Below are 17784 nucleotides of genomic sequence, written 5' to 3' on the forward strand. Positions count from 1 at the left end.
TAGAAGGAATTAGATTTTTATAATTATAAATATGTACACATTGGGGACTGTAAAAGACCATCTAAAATGTGTGGAGAAACAGAAAGGTATGGTTACATAAAATGATATGGCTTACTGTATATTAATAAAATAAAATATCATAATTGTATTAGTGGGGTTAATTTCAGTAGACTCTTGAGAAAGTAGTAACCAGATTAATATGAATTAAAGATAATGTCTCACTGAGTATATCCTTATGAAGTATAATTAACTCTGTGTTGAATCATTTTTTTTGTCATTAATTATGGAACTAAGTCAAACTTTTCCAAACTTTAAATATATTTGAGAGCTATTATTATATGACTGGCTTTAGAATATTGGTTTCATATAATTAAAACTCTTAGAGAAACTTAGACTTTGTTACCATTTAGAATTTAAAGCCATTTCATATAAAATTATAAATATATATATTTAATTTCGTACATTTATACTATTTTTTGTTATATGTTATACAGCTACATACAGCAACATACCACTTATATTTCTGTTGATTTATATTTATTTCTTTGGTAAGATTAAAGTTTCACTTGATTTTGATATTTTTCTCTTTAATGAAATTTTCTTTCCTTTCTATTTTTTAATCAATGTAATCTAGATAAGTTTTTACAAGAGAATAATGCTTTTTATTGTACACACAAATATGGTCTGATTGTGTGTAACTGAGGCCTTTTGTTAACATGTGTTTGGTGTCTAAGTGATATTTCATTAACATCTATTGAATTCAGAACAGGTGCCAGCCAGGCAGAAAATTCTGCATACACAATGAATATCAAGCAAAACCAAATGAACTGAAAGGTAGATGGATATGACAATTTGAATTTTAAAGAATTATTAATTCTAAAGTGCATTTTCTGTGCTAATTCTGTGATTGCCCTCATGATACAGTATTGAGAGAGATGGTCTAACATGATTCTTGCACTTAGGACTTTAGTGGCAAGGCAAGGGAATCTAGAAAAGTTAAATCCATTGCTCAAAAGAATATAAAAATAATAGCATGAAACAGAAACATAACTCATTTGGAAGGATTCTTCCAACAGGAGGAAACAAGCATAGAGCTACTTTTTAGAGCAGTAAAGAGTGTTTGCTTCCAAGGAATAGATCGAATTAAGGAATGGGTAACTATTGAATAAGCAATAGGTAAATAGACCATGAAAAGAGGACAATGGATGAAACTTAGGATATGAGATGATGAAATGAATAGAGACATGATGTGTTTATTTGTTAAAGCAACACTAAACTATTCATGTAATTTAGCATGTAGGTGGAAGGAGCTGATTTCATATTTAAAAAAAAAAGTAACCCTGGTAGCATATACCTATAGAGAAACCTTGATCAGAAAGATTGTTCCCAGCTAGCCTAGGCTATATAGCTAATCTCTCCCTCTCTCTTCTCTCTATATATATTAGTAGATGATAGATATAAAAATGATAGCTTTTATATAAAAATTATAGATAGATAGCCAATAGATAGATGATATTTATAGCTAAGAGATTAAAAACAATGAAAATAACAACTCTGTAAAGGGATAGACATTCAGTTAGCTTGGTTATGCCCTATGTCATAATGTATAAGTCTAAGAAAACAAACAATTGTACACTTTAAAAACATAATTGTTATTTCTCAAGTATACATCACTAATGCTGAGAAAATAGTTCAAATGTCTATTTGTTCCCATACATCCTCGAAGTCTGCCACATTCATTTAAGAGTTTGTCGGTTGAATGAACTGTCACCATATTATAATTGAAAATAAGTAAAAAAAAATACTTTGAAATGGAACATGTTTAAATGCCAACAAAAGAGCTAGCTGAAGGAGATTCTGAATATGTGCATGAAAAGTTAATGAAGCCTAAGATGTGTTATTAAGGGATAAAACATTGGTTTAGAGGATATCAAGTTCATTTTAGGATATGTTACGCTTTCAATTTCTGTGAAGCATCAAAAGCACATGTTGAGGCAAAATTTTGGGTAGTGGCCGACAAAGGAGCTGAAGGACTTTCTGAACTAATGAGATGGATAGAACAGTAGAGCTTGCAGTAGAAATTCAGTAACACAAAACGCCACCTAAGGCACTGGGACAAAGTGATGTTAGCAGTGGAGCTGGAGTCCTAGGTGACCCTATTACCTGTTTCCATGAGTAAAAAAAGTAAAGATATCTGAGCAGTTAATATCTTAGGAAAGGGAGTTAAGGACTGATGGGGTGACTGCTGAGCAGTCTTTGCTGCCAGGTCTGATGATCTGAGTTTTAACACCAGGCTTTAAATGGTAACAGGTGATACCAGAGTCTTGCAAGTTGTCTGGAGACCTTTATACACACACAACCTCACATTTAAACACACATAAATACATATACACACCCTTCTTTCCTTCCTTTGTTCCTTTCTTCTATTTCTCTATCTCTCTTGCTTCCTCACACAAATAAATAAATAAATAAATAAATAAATAAATAAATAAATAAATAAATGTAAATTTTAAAAAGTAACCCGGGTCAACTAATTGAAGTGTAAAGTTTTCTTTCTGCGCAGCTGAACACATCTTTTGAAGGCATCTTATGTTTGGAGCGTTACAGCTCTGTGTCACAAGTGAACATGTTTATATTATAAAACTATATTGATTTCTATATATGCTTGTGCAAGATCTTTGTTTTAAAAAATCAATGCAAAGTCTTTCTTAAGACAAGGCAAATAATTCACATGACTTAGCATGGAAGCAGAGTGATTAGACTTCATTCTTTTAGAAAAGTGAAAAAATGTGGCAATTATGTGAGGTGATAGTAGTGTTCATTATTGCAATGATTATTTCACAATATGAAGCATAAAATAGAGCTTTGCTTATTTAGCTGAGGAAAGGGTTATATGTGTAACTTGTTTAAAATTAAAATTGGATGCAAATGGAAGGATTGTTAGCACAATGCTCTGTGCACTGTTGTAGAGCCCTATCCCATTTGAGGAAAGCCAGGCTGAACATCTCTTGGTGTAGGAGGTCCTTCTGTATTTGTGTTGCTTTCATTGGTTGAATAAAGAAACTGCCTTGGCCTATCTGATAGGGCGGAACTCAGGTAGGTGGGGAAGACAGAACAGAATGCTAGGAAGAAGGGCAATGTAGCAGATGCCCTGAAACTCCTGTCTGAGACTGACGCTGTTTAGGATCTTTCCCTGTAAGCCACGACCTTGTGGTGATATACAGATTGGTGGAAATGGGTTAGATCAGGATGTGAGAATTGTTCAAGAAGAGGCTAGATATAATGGGCCTGGCAGTAATTTAATTAATACAGTTTCTGTGTCGTTATTTCAGGGGTTAAGCTAGCTGGGAGGTTGGACACAGCCCACTCCTCTTACAACAATCCATGTCTGGGTAAGAGGCTTACTTGGGCTTTCTGTGTTAAGCCAAAGAGTAAGTACTTCAGTCCACACTGGAATATTGGGTGGATGGTGATTTTACAGAATTAATGATGTGATTTATGCCAAGCAAAGATAAACAACAACAACACATTGCCAGTCACAATGTAATATCTGAAATGGGAAAATTCATATTGTGAAAATTCTCCCACTTAGGAAGTCATTAAATCATGCTATTTTGTCATAAAAACTACATTCCTTAACGGAGGAAGTATTTTAAGGGGAGAGAGGGGAAATTTTTACTAGATTAGAGAATTTTAAGGACTCTAGCCTGGACCAAGCAGGAGAAGCTTTTCCACTATAGATGTTTATTCTCTTTACACTTGCACAGTTTCATCCAATGTTTCTACAGCCCTTCTCAGCAGGAATTCTTTGGTATTCTGATCATTTCTGAGTTAGAGAGGTCTGCACCACTCCAAATTGGAAGAGTTGCCCCTGAGCTTCTGAATCAAAACAAACAGCAAAGACAGTAAGAATCGAGAACATCAGAAAACTTCCTCCAGCCCAGGTTGAATCTGGCATCTGCTGTGGCTCCATCTACACCAAATATTTATGTATATAAGACTAATGATCTAAAATTAGATTTTCCTCTCCAATTTGTTCTAAAACCAGCATTTCATTTGTTGGCTCTTCTTCAGAAGCCTTTTTGGTATAGTGTTTCCTGCTGAAGTCTGCATAGACTGCCGTGTTTGTTGAATAAACTCAATTATTAAATGTACTGTTCAGAACTTTGCATGATAATTTGCATCAGTACTGCCAGAAGTAGGCTTTCCTCCCCAGGAAGCAAGTGTGCCAAGAAAACATTATGAATTTTCATTTTTATCTTTTATATTTTACCTCGAGACGTATTCCAGTATCATGCTTAAGTATGGTGATTCTTTTTTCATTTAGGACATGTTCTGCTAATAATATGACTTAATACCTTACAATGGTATTGAAAGGAGGCTGTAAGTTAGTTCTCAGCTGCTCAGACCCCTAAAATAATCACACAGAAACTATATTATTTAAATGACTACTTGGCCCATTAGCTCTTGCTTCTTATTGGCTAAATCTTAAATATTAATTTAACCCATCTCCAGTAATCTGTGCATCACTACGAGGTTGTGACCTACCAGCAAGGTTTCAGAGCATCTGTTTCTGGTGGGGCTACATGGCTTCTCTCTAAACTCTGCCTTCCTTCTCCCAGCATTCAGTTTAGTTTTTCCTGCCTACCTCTATTCCCTGAACAGGCCCAAGATGGTTTCTTTATTAAGCAATGATATTCACAGCATACAGAGAAGAATCCCTCTTCACCTCCTCTTTTCTGTTTAAATAAAAAGGAATATTTTAATTTTAACATATTAAAATTACATAAAACAAAACAGGTATCAAGTAAGTATTACAGTTACTATACCTATAACTATAAATTCTTCAATTCCATCAAAGACATAAGAAGGACATAAGATTATCTAAGTAAACAAGAAGTGTATTATTCAAAACTCTAGAATTAACAGAGACATCTCGTTGCCTGAACAGTCACCCAAAGTTCTTCTGTACTATTAGGGCATCCATCTTCTGCCTACAGGCCCATAGTATCTGGCAGACTTTTCCACAAAGCAGTAAATTTCAAAGACAGTTCTGCCTATATTGGCAGTTTGTCAGTCACTTTCTTCTGCATCTTTCAGAATGTCTGTCAGACTCTTTGATGAAGCAGGAACCCCGAAGGACAGTCTCACATTTAGGCAAGTTCAGCAGTCATTTCTCTGTGGGTCCTGCATGTCCAGTTCATCAGACAGTCCAGGAAAGAGCAATTTGTTGCCCCCATGGCTAACCAACTCCAAAGGAGCCTCTTCGAAGCCCATCATCCTCTTGATGTAGATTGGTGCTGCCAGGAGCAGATAAGTCTCCCTATTACGAAAAGTCCTAACTTCTTAAAACAATTTTTTGTCCTAACTTGTGTATATTTTTATTGATTTTTATTGAGCTCCACATTTGTCTCTGCTCCCCTCCTTGCCTTTCCCCTCCCCTACAACTCTCCCCCAAGGTTCTCATGCTCCCAATTTACTCAGGAGATCTTGTCTTTTTCTACTTCCCATGTAGATTAGATCTATGTGAGTCTTAGTATCCTCATTGTTGTCTAAGTTCTCTGGGATTGTGTTTTGTAGACTGGTTTTCTTTGCTTTATGTTTCAAAACCACCTATGAGTGAGTATATGCAATAATTGTCTTTCTTTGTCTGGGTTACCTCGCTCAAAATAATGTTTTCTAGTTCCATCCATTTTCCTGCAAAGTTTAAGATGTTGTTATTTTTTCTGCTGTGTAGTACTCCATTGTGTAAATGTATCACATTTTCCTTATCCATTCTTCAGTCAAAAGGCAGTTAGGTTGTTTCCACGTTCTGGCTATGACAAACAATGCTGCTAGGAACATAGTTGAGCACATGTCCTTGTGGCAAAACTGAGCATCCTTTCATATATACCCAAAAGTGGTATTACTGGGTCTTGAGGAATGTTGTTTCCCAATTTTCTGAGCAATCACCACACTGACATCCAAAGGCGGTGTACCAGCTTGCATTCCTACCAGCAAACGCAGGAGTGTTCCCTTTTCCCCACAACCTCTACAGCATAAATTGTCATCAGTGTTTTAGATCTTGGCCATTCTTACAGGTGTAAGATGGAATCTCAGTGTTGTTTTGATTTGCATTTCTCTGATGACTAAGGATGTTGAACTTTGCCTTAAGTGTCTTTCAGCCATTTTAGATTCCTCTGTTGAGAGTTCTCTGTTTAGGTCTGTACCTCATTATTTAAAATTGGATTATGTGTTCTTTTGATGACAAATTTCTTGAGTTCTTTGTATATTTTGGAGATCAGATCTCTCTCTGATGTGGGGCTAGTGAAGATCTTTTACCATTCTGTAGGCTGTCATTTTGTCATGTTGACCATATCCTTTGCTTTACAGAAGCTTTTCAGTTTCAGGAGGTCTCATTTATTAGTTGTTTCTCTCAGTGTCTTTGCTGCTGGGGTTATATTTAAAACATTTTAAATGCCATATTCTGAAGGTTTCTGAAAGACTTGAAGAATACCTAACTATCTGAAATACTCTGTATATCTAGAAAATCTAACTAACATGACTACAAGCTGGACTATTATAGATGAATATCTATTTACCTATATTTCTTAATTATACATTCACAATACCTTAATCAAGAGCAGAAATATATATATATACATATAACAAAATTGACCTCAAATTTGTATCAATAAACCAAGATCCGTACCAATGCAAATCTCTATAGCACGTGTCAATTCATTCTTTCTGGTTACCACTGGTCTTTGCTGATGGCCTCTTCTATCTTTTCAGGGTGAAACAAAGATCTTAAAGCTAAAGAATCTTCGACCTCAGGACTATGCTAACTACAGCTGCATTGCTTCAGTGAGGAATGTATGTAATATTCCAGACAAGATGGTATCATTTAGACTTTCCAATAAAACAGGTACGGAATTCTCACTGTATTTTGTATGTGTGTTTTCTGAAACTAGTTTTTTAGAAATCTTTTTAACCTTCTTTTAGGCCAGTTGATGGCTACAGATGAAGAGAGTCATAATTTTCCCCCCAGAAATGTTTGACATACCTCTAAACATGGAAAAGTAACACAAAGGCCGGGCAGTGGTGGCGCACGCCTTTAATCCCAGCACTTGGGAGGCAGAGGCAGGCGGATCTCTGTGAGTTCGAGACCAGCCTGGTCTACAAGAGCTAGTTCCAGGACAGGCTCCAAAACCACAGAGAAACCCTGTCTCGAAAAACAAAAAAAAAAAAAAAAAAAAAAAAAAGAAAAGTAACACAAAGAGACTGTGTGATGTTACTATATATGGAATAAAGAAAATCTAATATTTTAAAATATTGTAGTCATAAGTTTTACAAATTAGCCTATGTGCCATTTAAAGAAAGTTTTGAGGAACATTGAATTTTTCATATAAAACTTTACCATCTTATTCGCTGAAAATATATTATGGTTACAAAGCTAAATAAGACTCTTTTTTGCTATTTTTTAAATTAAAATTTTAATGGGTAAATTCAAGCAGGTTTAATCAGGAGAGTTCTTTTGTACAAGAAAGAATTAACGTGTTGATATGTCTAAAACATCTAGAAAATACATTGTTTCTTCTCCCAGCCAAGAACTGATCAGCAAATTCCAGCCAACTTATTTAGTGAAGAGATTTGAGTTTAAGATTTTATAAAAATAGTTTCCAAAGTACATTTGTACTTTTGTTTTGTATCTGTCCCGTTCATTTTCATCTGTTCAAACAAGTTGCTAAACCTTGAAATGACTATTCTTTTATTCTTTTATTTATTCCTCAATATTATTATTATTATTATTTTTTTTTTTTGGTTTTTTTCGAGACAGGGTTTCTCTGTGGTTTTGGAGCCTGTCCTGGAACTAGCTCTTGTAGACCAGGCTGGTCTCGAACTCACAGAGATCCGCCTATCTCTGCCTCCCAAGTGCTGGGATTAAAGGCGTGCGCCACCACCGCCTGGCATTCCTCAATATTTTTTGAGATCCTACTGTGTGTCAGAATTGCTATGTGAAGGAATATTGGCTAAATGGCCTTACAGTAGAAAATGCTGTATTAACCACAGGGTGAAAATCAGTCGAGGCAAATGTAAAAATAATGTGCAATGAAAAAAATCAGCTTTACTAACTAATAAGGGTATAAAATACTTCATAGAAAATGTTTCAGACGTACCATGGACATAAAAACTGTTTAAGGACCAAAACATCAAAAATTAAACTTTGTTGCCAAAGTCTAGAGATTTGCTACTTCACAATTCATGAGTTGGTGAAGACTGACGGGTCTTATGCTTGAAGAGTTATTTAGGATGACCAGAACTTTAGTTTGCTTTGAGTTACTGAAAAGAAATTCAAGTTGAAGTCAGAGTGTTTTATTAGATACAAATATGATGTCTTACTTCATCAATAATATTAGAGTGGAAAGTGACAGAATCCCTAAAGCCCATTGAAGCAGCTAGTTTTTTTTTCTCTCTCTTTTATGTTTTAGGCTTCTGGCTAGAATGACTGTTAATAATAATAAGAGCAATGGCTACTGCTTTTATAGGGGCATGGTTTTTCCATATTACAAATATTCCGTTGAAACTTTCAGCATTCTGTAATTTCCCCCCCACACTAAAGTATATGACTAAGCAGAAAACAAATGATAAGCTTCTTCTTTATAAATCATGTTTGTGTAGATCACCTTATATTGGTATTTATTACAAATGAGTATTGAAACTGTGGGAAAAGACTGGGGTTATGGTACTTGTTTAAGGCTTCCAATAGCTACAATCAGACACATCATTTGCCTGACCTTTGAGAGGTCAGACCATTCATGTATGCCTCCTTCCCATCTGGCTGTGCTCAGATTTTGGAAGGTCTGTGCATTTCAGTTACATGAAATCATGGTAGCTTCCAAAGTGTATCAGGAGTAACTCAGCTCAGACCATTTTCACGCAAGTGGATATGTAAAACAATAAGCCCCATTTACTGTTCTTCTGACATGAAAGAGAAGCACGAAAATAAGGGACATAATCAATATCATCAGGTATTCTGTTGGAAACTGGGGGAGGGGTACACAAAATAGGAAACCTCTGTTTTGCAACGTATTATGAAATATATGCACACTTTAAAAAGATAAAAAGTATATTATGAATGTTGCAATAGTTCTGGTTAATGTCCTCTGTAACAAATCCACTTTTAAAAAAGAATTTTGGAGATTTTAGTCCTAGTAGAGAACAAACAACAGACAAGTTATAAATTTACTATGAACAAACTTTTGACGAAAATCCCTGTGGTCATTTGAACTTGTTAATGAGGATCAACCTGAAGGCCTGCTTATACAATACTCAAATGGCAGAATGAGCTAATATAGAAACAATAGCTTCATTGATAGTTGTCATTCAGAGTTCTTATAGCAAAGCAGTTTCAACGTGAGTACAATACTGGGTCCATTCTATACCTGTTGAAGCAGGATTTTGCTGTGAGACCTAGGAATATAGAATTTGAAATAAGTTTAAATTATTGTTTTGGATGATAAGATAATGTCATTGTTATCATAGTATTTTAATGAACTCATTCCATTCTGTATGGATGAGCTTTTGTTAAAGAAATCAAGTTGCTAATGCATTTACCAAGAATCATTTGAAAGGTCATAATCATCTCCACATTACCCAGAAATGGGTTGTCTTGACTTTCTCAGAATGAATTAGCATTGCAGTTCAAGTCCAAATCAAGTTAAGGAAAATATTCAGTATTTTTTTCATCCCCAGTGATGACATACTATAAAAACATGTCTTGTCACAGTATATATTGCATTTATCTTAATTTTCCTAACCCTGTAATGATCATTCATACCACATTATATAGAAATTATAAAGTAACATTTTTATTTATCCTGGTCACTTATACTGACCAAGTGACACAGTCCTGTAGCTGATTCCAGAGACTGATGATTTTAATCTCATTTTGAAGAAACATTTCATTAGTCCTTTTCTGGTAAACTATTGGTACAATTTCATTTCTCATAGTTGACTGAAATAATCCACTTAGATTTGTAAATTTATAATCTCAATAAATATATGTGTATTTTGAAATGATCATAATTATGATAACTAAGAAATTATTTAAAATATACTACAACATAAGGGTGCATAGGAATTACGATAAATTTTTCATTTATTTTAATGTATTCAAGCACTTATATGTTGATATCTCATGATTTCAATGGCAACTAAGAATTAAGTAGGTTACCTATATTAGGATGAAAAACATGTTTTGTACCTAAGAGGTGATGAAGAAGCCTATAAAGAAACAAGACAGGTGGGGCTAATTTCACTTAATTATATAGATTCCTTGATTTAGTCTACACAGCCTTAGCATTTATAAAAATTACATAATTAAGATGCCTTCCTTAAAAGTGGGTTACATCCAGAAAGGAATGTGATACAAAGGTGATACGCAGTAAACAAGTAGCAAACTCCCATACTCCTCTGTGGCTGCTCTTTCTCCTCCTCCTCTTCCCTCACCTCCTTCTTCCTTGCACACCCTTGCCCATCTCCTTCCATCTCTCCCACTCTGTCTCTCTCCTCTCTCATTCATTCTCTTAATCTGTCCTCATCAATTGTCACAGAATAAACAGATTCAAGAAAATCCCTCTTGCTTTTGTTTTCTACTACTGTTATTATTTAGTGTAACTGGGAGCTCACTCACAGTCAGCCACTGCTGTGAAGTGCAGTATAAATCACAGAATAATCTGTGGGTTTTTTTCATGGTGGTCTCTTTAGTTTAGAGGAATACAGCCTACATGTCATAAGAAACAAAGTATTATTTTAGTTGTAGGAATTTGGTAGCCAAAGTTACGAAACAAAATATATAAATACTTCTTTGTATAATATGCACATTATCAGAGATGCCAATTTAAGGTCAAGAAAAGTAAGTATTGGGAAGTTTGCTCTTACAGATACACACTGACCTTAGCCACTTTCCTTAGCCATGTTGCTTTTTCCTAAGTTACTCTATTCATCTGGCCATCACAGAATCTAAGTGATAATTATTGATGATTAGAATCTAGGCATGTTATCATACCAACTGTCATTTTTATTATAAAGATGGATTTTATGAGATGCAACTACAACAGATATGATATTGACCTGTATCAGACTTCATGGGATGCATTATTCTGATGCCACATCCTGAAGGCACAAGCAGCAGAAATGCATATTGTCATGGTTCTAGAGGCAAAAATTGCAGGATCAAAGTGCCATCTGTCTGGTAGGAGCTGTCTTACTGAGTTGTCATGGTTTTCTTGTCACTGGGTGGTCACATGACTTTTCCTCTGTGCTATGTGGAATGAAAGCTCCATATACATTATTCATGTAAAGACATTCTTCCTTAGATCAGCGTCATATTTTTTATATATTAGTTAACTTTTGATTTATTCCTTTTGGTTCATTACAAAATAGAATTCTATTGTGATTCTTTATACGTCTATATATTTTGTTTTGGGGAAATGGGGAGAAAGCAAATCTTAGGGAAGAATGAAGGTTGAGACTTAAGAGAGACAGACATGATTTTATTATGGTACTCTCATTATTTTTTGAAAGCAGGGTAAAGATGCTAATGCTATTATATGACAGTGAAGTACGCATTTTTCTGGTTATAATTTTTTGTATTTCTAAATTTAGTATACGAAAGACTAGGGAAACTTTTGCCTTTTGGTTTTTTAACCTTTGAACACATTAAGATATTGGAAGCAAGTAATTGATGTTACCGGGAATAAAAATGTGTTGTCAGCATATATGCTGGTGTTTAACAGTAAATGTTCTTAGAATGTGTTTGGCAATAACATGCTTTCCTGGCCAGGCATGGTGTTTTGCACCTACAATCTTAGTGCAGTAGGATTATGGAGAGTTTGATACCAGTTTGAAATATGTAATAAGTACCAAGTCATAGAAAACTAAATGATAAAGCCTGTCTCTCTCAACAGGCTCTCCATGGGATGTTGTACAAAATGCTTTTCTATGAGTGTTTTCATTCAAAAACCTAGGGTGCAAATTCTGGTTCTTTAAGTCTAGAGACATTAATTGGCTTCTGTTTTTGATACTTCTTTAAAAAAAGTAATCATATTGTTTGCTTTTATAGGTAGGAAATCTAGATATCTAAAACATAAAAGTATTTGGCATATAGAAAATATTGCCAAATACTAATTACAATAGGATTTATTATCCAAATAGTAGAAGAAAATATATGCTTGCAATCATCACTCAAGCGAAGATGATTAAGGAAATGTCATACTCCTGTGGTTGCTTATATCAACCACCAACGACTAATCTAGACAAAGTTCATAGTGTTTCATGTTCATTATTAATAGACTACTTCCTTACAAATAAATACTATTTCCCAGAGAAATCTGAGGGTATAAATGCTATGTGGGATATATTTGTATGTGACCTGTGTTATTGACTCAATTTTTAAATATAAATATGAAATATGACTTCTTGAAATAGTTTAGTTTCTATGGTCAACAGAAAATAGTCTCAAAGCTATCTTTGGAGATTCTCTGTCATGTAGTGTCGTATAAGACTTTTCTTTCTTTCTTTTTTTAAATTTTATTTTACATTTTATTATTTTTAATTTATTTTATTTATATATATTTTTTGTTTTATCCCACAGGTCCCTTGCGTACTTACACATACACACACACACACATACTCATATAAAATGGCTTTTTGTTTAGTAGTAGTTGTTGTTGTTTTTCAAAACAGAGTTCCTGGCTTTTCTGGAACTCCCTCTGTAGATCTGGCTGGCATCAAATTCAGCTCTTTTTCTTCTGTTGATTTGTTTTGTCCCCCTCCAATGTGTTAGTTTTTGTTCTGTCTTAATCTATTTTATTTTATGATTATCCCTTAATCCTGTTTGTTTTCTGAGAGACTAAAAGGAGGTGGACTCGGATGAGAGGGGAGGTGGGAAGAAACTAGGAGGAATAGCAGAAAGGAAACCATAATCAGCATATATTACACGAGAAAAAAAATAGTTGCAATCTAAGACAGAAAAAGGGAGTTTGTAAAACAAATAGAGGAAAGCAGTAACATTGTTGATACACAGTAGATCATCCATCTAAGTGCTTTCTCATTTCCTAAGGTAATCAAAATGAAATGTGCCCCAGACTCACTAATGCAACTTCAGATACAGGAAAATATAGATGATGGCTTCACTGTCAATTGGAGAGAAAAAGTAATGGTCATTATGAGGTTTCAACTTTGCTCTTCCTGAGTGTTTCCACAGCAACAAGATGACCCAGATTTTCCAAAATTGTATTACCATAGTAACAGAAAGTTTGCAAGTTGCTGGGTTCTCGCTCTACCTGTGTAGCTTGTCCTTCCAATGAATTTTTTACATTCCTAGAACTCCAGTTTATTTTGAGACTCTAAATTCTTACATAAAGCATCCCTCATCAACTACCAACTTTCCCAGAAGATACTATAATTCAGAAATTGGATGGTATAAAAATACAAGGTCAAAGAAACTTTATTAATTAAATAAGAGACAGTAGCACTATACGTATTAAGACAGAAAGAAATGATATGAATGTTCTTTCAATACAACATGAATATTTTAGAGCACATTCAAATAGTCTGCTTTAAAAGATGTCTAAATGGTCACTTATTATGTTTCCAGTGTAACTATCTTTAATTCAATATGTTACTTGAATTTAATTATAATAAAACACTATTTTTGTTTATTTATTTACTTACTTAGGGGAGAACTTGTGTTCTAGAGTGCACATGTATGGGTCAGAGAATAACTTGCAGGAGGTGGTCCTCTTCTCCCACCACTTGGGACCTAGGGATAGAGCTCTGTTTTTCAGACTTGGCAGAAAGTGCTTTTACATGCTGAGCCCTCCACCTGGCCCACAAAGCATTACTCAGAAAAAACTTCAGAAGCTTATACTGTTCTGTTGAATAATTGTTTCACGGAATTAGTGAGATAAATTCAGCACCATTTTCAAATATTAAGAATATTAATTTATATTTTAAAAGTGAAATTTGTACAACATGGTTTGACTCTTTTCAAATGTCCAGTTTCTAACAAATTCGTTAAAAGTCACATTAAGCTTCTGTCCTGCCTGCTGGTCACTAAAAATACACAGAGTCCACTAACCCTGTCCCCATGTCAGTGCAGACCTGTCTTTCAGCCTGGACTTTGTCATCCATTGAATCTTTTCAACATTTGGGAGATCAAAAGAGAAAAGGGAGATAGCAGGGAAAGAAATGGAAAGGAAAAAGCTAGCTAGATGGATGGATGGATAGATAGATAGATAGATAGATAGATAGATAGATAGATAGATAGATAGATAGATAGACGCTAGATAGACGCTAGATAGACGCTAGATAGACGCTAGATAGACGCTAGATAGATAGATAGATAGATAGATAGATAGATAGATAGATAGATAGATAGATAGATAGATATCGAGGTTTGTTTTGGGGTTAAACACATTAATCCTCTCAGGGTATTTCCATATCTCAGGTTGCATGTGTTATTATGTATAAACACATGGTGGTGGGGGAGCTGTCCCACAAGGGGCAGTGGTCCCATGAGTGGCAGCGGTGGGCCACCGAACGCCTGGGTGGTAGTGGTGGTGGGGCAGCTAAAGGTTACCTTAGTGGGTGGAAGACCAGGACCTATGAGAGTCAGACAGATACACTGTGCAGAGAGAGAGTTTGGGCATGGAGTTTATTTAGTGAGTTATGGAGGGGAAAGAGAAGGGGTAAGAAGGAAAAGGGGGAAGGGGAAAGGGGTGAAATGGGGGAAGAAGGGAGAGAAGCAGTAGTTACCTCTTTAGAAAAAGGACTGGAAGAGAGAGAGAACAGACTGGAGAGGAGGCTGGGGATCTGCTTGCCTCAGGCAGAAGTGGGGGTTGGGAGTGGGTGGAACTTGTCTCTTAAAGGGACAGGGTACCCAAGTGACACGGAAGGTTAGCAAAATAATAGCATATGGAAGTTTTTTCTGTTTGTTGGAGATCTGGATGTTTGTAGGCCCAAATGAAAAATTTCTGAAGAAATGGGATTTTCTATTTTTAAGCAATCAGTTGTTTTAAAACTTTTGTGACAACTTCTGGTTTCCAGAGGGGTTTGGGATTTTATAAATTACTAACTCTGATGAGGAAGACTCAAAACCTCCCATCCTTCCTTCCTTTTTTCCTTCATTCCTTCTTTCAATCCTTCTCTCCTTATTCCTTCCTTTTCCCTTCTTCCCTCCTTTCTTTCTTTTCATCCATCCTTTCTTCCATCCTCCTTCTATCCATCCTTCCTTCCCTCTTTCCTTCTTCCCTCCTTCCTATCTTCTTCCTTCCTTTGTTCCTTCTTTCCTTCCATCCATCTTTCCTTCCTTCTTTCCATCCATTCTTATTTCTATCCTTCCTTCCTTTCTTCATTTCTTTCCTGCCTCCCACTTTTCCTCCCTCCTCTCTCCTTCCTGCCATTTATGTTGTTGGGGGTTTTGTAGTAATTTTTTGTCTTTGTTTTTATTCTTTGGAGATACAGCCTCTATGTGTAGTACTGACTAATATGTAGCTTACAATTCACTCTGTAGATCACCCATTGTCAATGCTGGTTCATATCATTAATTTCTGCTAAAATGCATTGGTAATATGATCAGTTGGATAAAGACTGATGAAAATTATGTACTATAATATTTCACTTTTGTTTGTCAAGGGAACAAAAGCAACAACAAAATTTACAGGAAATGATAAGTGGCCAGAAATGATGTACAGCTGTCTACTGATCCTTGACCCTTAAGAACCTTCCCTGAGAAGTCCAAGCTTACAGAATGTGAGAATATCAATACCTGATTTTTGTCCTCTTACAAAAGGGTATATTACCATCTGAAAAAATGGGCAACAAATCACTTTTGAATTAAATGCATTTTTTGAAAGAGTCTTTGTAAATAATGTTTTCTCAGTGACTCTCATTCAAGACTCTTTTAGGGAAGTGTTACCTCTACAGAGAAGATATGTGACTGCCCACTGTTGTTTTCCACCCATAAGGCATTCAGAGTATCAGTTTTCCTCAGGAATGGCATGCCATTATGATATTGTGCAGATGATTGAGATTACATGTAAACTGTGCAGGCAAATCATGATGACAGAAAGGAAAGCTATGCCAGGCATAACGCCATCCTGCCAAAGGACTTCTCTCTTCTCTTTCTTCAGTTGTTCGCTTGTTTTTGAAAACTATCAATGATTCAATCTACTAATCTGTACTTCCAGAAGGAATATTAATTCCTAGCTATTTTGTCCTAGCTTCTTTTGTACATAGTTGGAAGAATAAGAAAAATGTTAGATATTATATACATATTCATTAATGCAAACTCCCTAACACCTGTGTGAAGTAGGCTGAATGTTTCATTTCTGTTGTGCTGTTTTCTGTAATAGAGAAAGACAAACATATTTTCAAAGTTTCTTGTAGGTAGCCATACCCGTCAGCCAGCTATCTATAAAACTGTCAAATTTATTTCTTACCAAAATAGGGATTAATGTTTTGCCAGAGAACACTTATAAAATACATTTTCCAAACTAAAGTTGAGGCAAAATTCAAATAGAGTTTTTTCCAGTGAGCCATGAATATATTCTCTTCTTTAATAAACTATCATGATCAAAGAAATATACTTTTGTTGTCTTTATACTAAATATTTGCTTTTTCCAGACATTGTCTGCTTAGCAGTAATAATAAAATTTATGAATAGGATGACTTTATGTGGTCATGAAATCTCTGTTAAACACTTTTGGTTTCTGTGAATATTTTAATTAAGTTGAGAAGACCCCATATTGAAGGCATGGTATACCCAGTATACACAGGTTATAAGGAGAGTGATCATTTGGAAGATGGAGAGAGTGAACAGGCAAAACATCAGATACATACATATTTCTTCTTTGATTGTAAGTCAGGGTACCCTTTTTATTTCATACTGTGGCACCTATTTCTCAAAGCATGATAGTTTTTTCAGCTATTCCCCTAATTCTTGGTTTGGAAAAAGTCTTAAGAGCTGTACTTTTATTTATTGGAAGAAAATAAAAGCATGCTCTTCTTGTTGCTGTTCTATTGCTGTAGAAAATAGGCTTGTCCAATTGTTCAGTAATATGTCTTAGATCGTGTATTGAATGACAACACTTTATGCTCATTCTTTTCAGTTACTTTGCTTTAGATGTTGCATTTTGCTACTTGGGCATGCTGTTGACTGGGGATTCAGTGACATGAATCTCCAATAAAGTCATCAATATAGAGTACTGGTAAACACAGTGTAATGGGAACATGCTCACTGTCTCATTGCCTTCTTTCTCTTTTAATAAGACTTCATATGAGATTAGAAAAATTATGAAGACAACTAGGCATAAAATGTTTAAAATGTGTGTGTGTGTGTGTGTGTGTGTCAGTTTGCTTGAAATTGCTCCTTAGGTTTCTACTTTAGAAACTTTGAGCAAAATGCTACTTTTATTTGGTAGAGGAAGACATTAAATATAGATACAAGTTAATAAAGTATCATAAGTACATACACAATATATAATAAATGTGTATGTTATATATAATAATTTTGATACATATATATTCTATATATAAAACATATTAATCCAGAGTTGATTTCCAACATATTTATTTGGTTACTATGTAAATCTCTATATGCTATTATATGTCTATATGTTGCTTGTATACATATGTAAATCAATATATATGTGTATTAAATTTTTTATACTTCTGTGCTAAAAATAATGGCTGGTAAATGTTAACTCTGCAAAGATATTTCAGTAGCTAATTAACCTA

At 34.9% G+C, this 17784-nt stretch overlaps 1 protein-coding gene across 1 annotated transcript in view; it reads left to right on the forward strand.

Moving 5' to 3' along the window:
- Positions 1-17784, forward strand: part of Mdga2 (MAM domain containing glycosylphosphatidylinositol anchor 2) — a 713503-nt gene that overhangs the window by 469785 nt on the left and 225934 nt on the right. Inside the window, exon 5 of the mRNA XM_057782716.1 lies at positions 6775-6907. Within this exon, the coding sequence (XP_057638699.1) occupies positions 6775-6907 (133 nt within the window). The remainder of the gene's footprint in view (positions 1-6774; positions 6908-17784) is intronic.

This window comes from Chionomys nivalis, chromosome 10 (assembly GCF_950005125.1).
Source record: "Chionomys nivalis chromosome 10, mChiNiv1.1, whole genome shotgun sequence".
NCBI lineage: Eukaryota > Metazoa > Chordata > Mammalia > Rodentia > Cricetidae > Chionomys > Chionomys nivalis.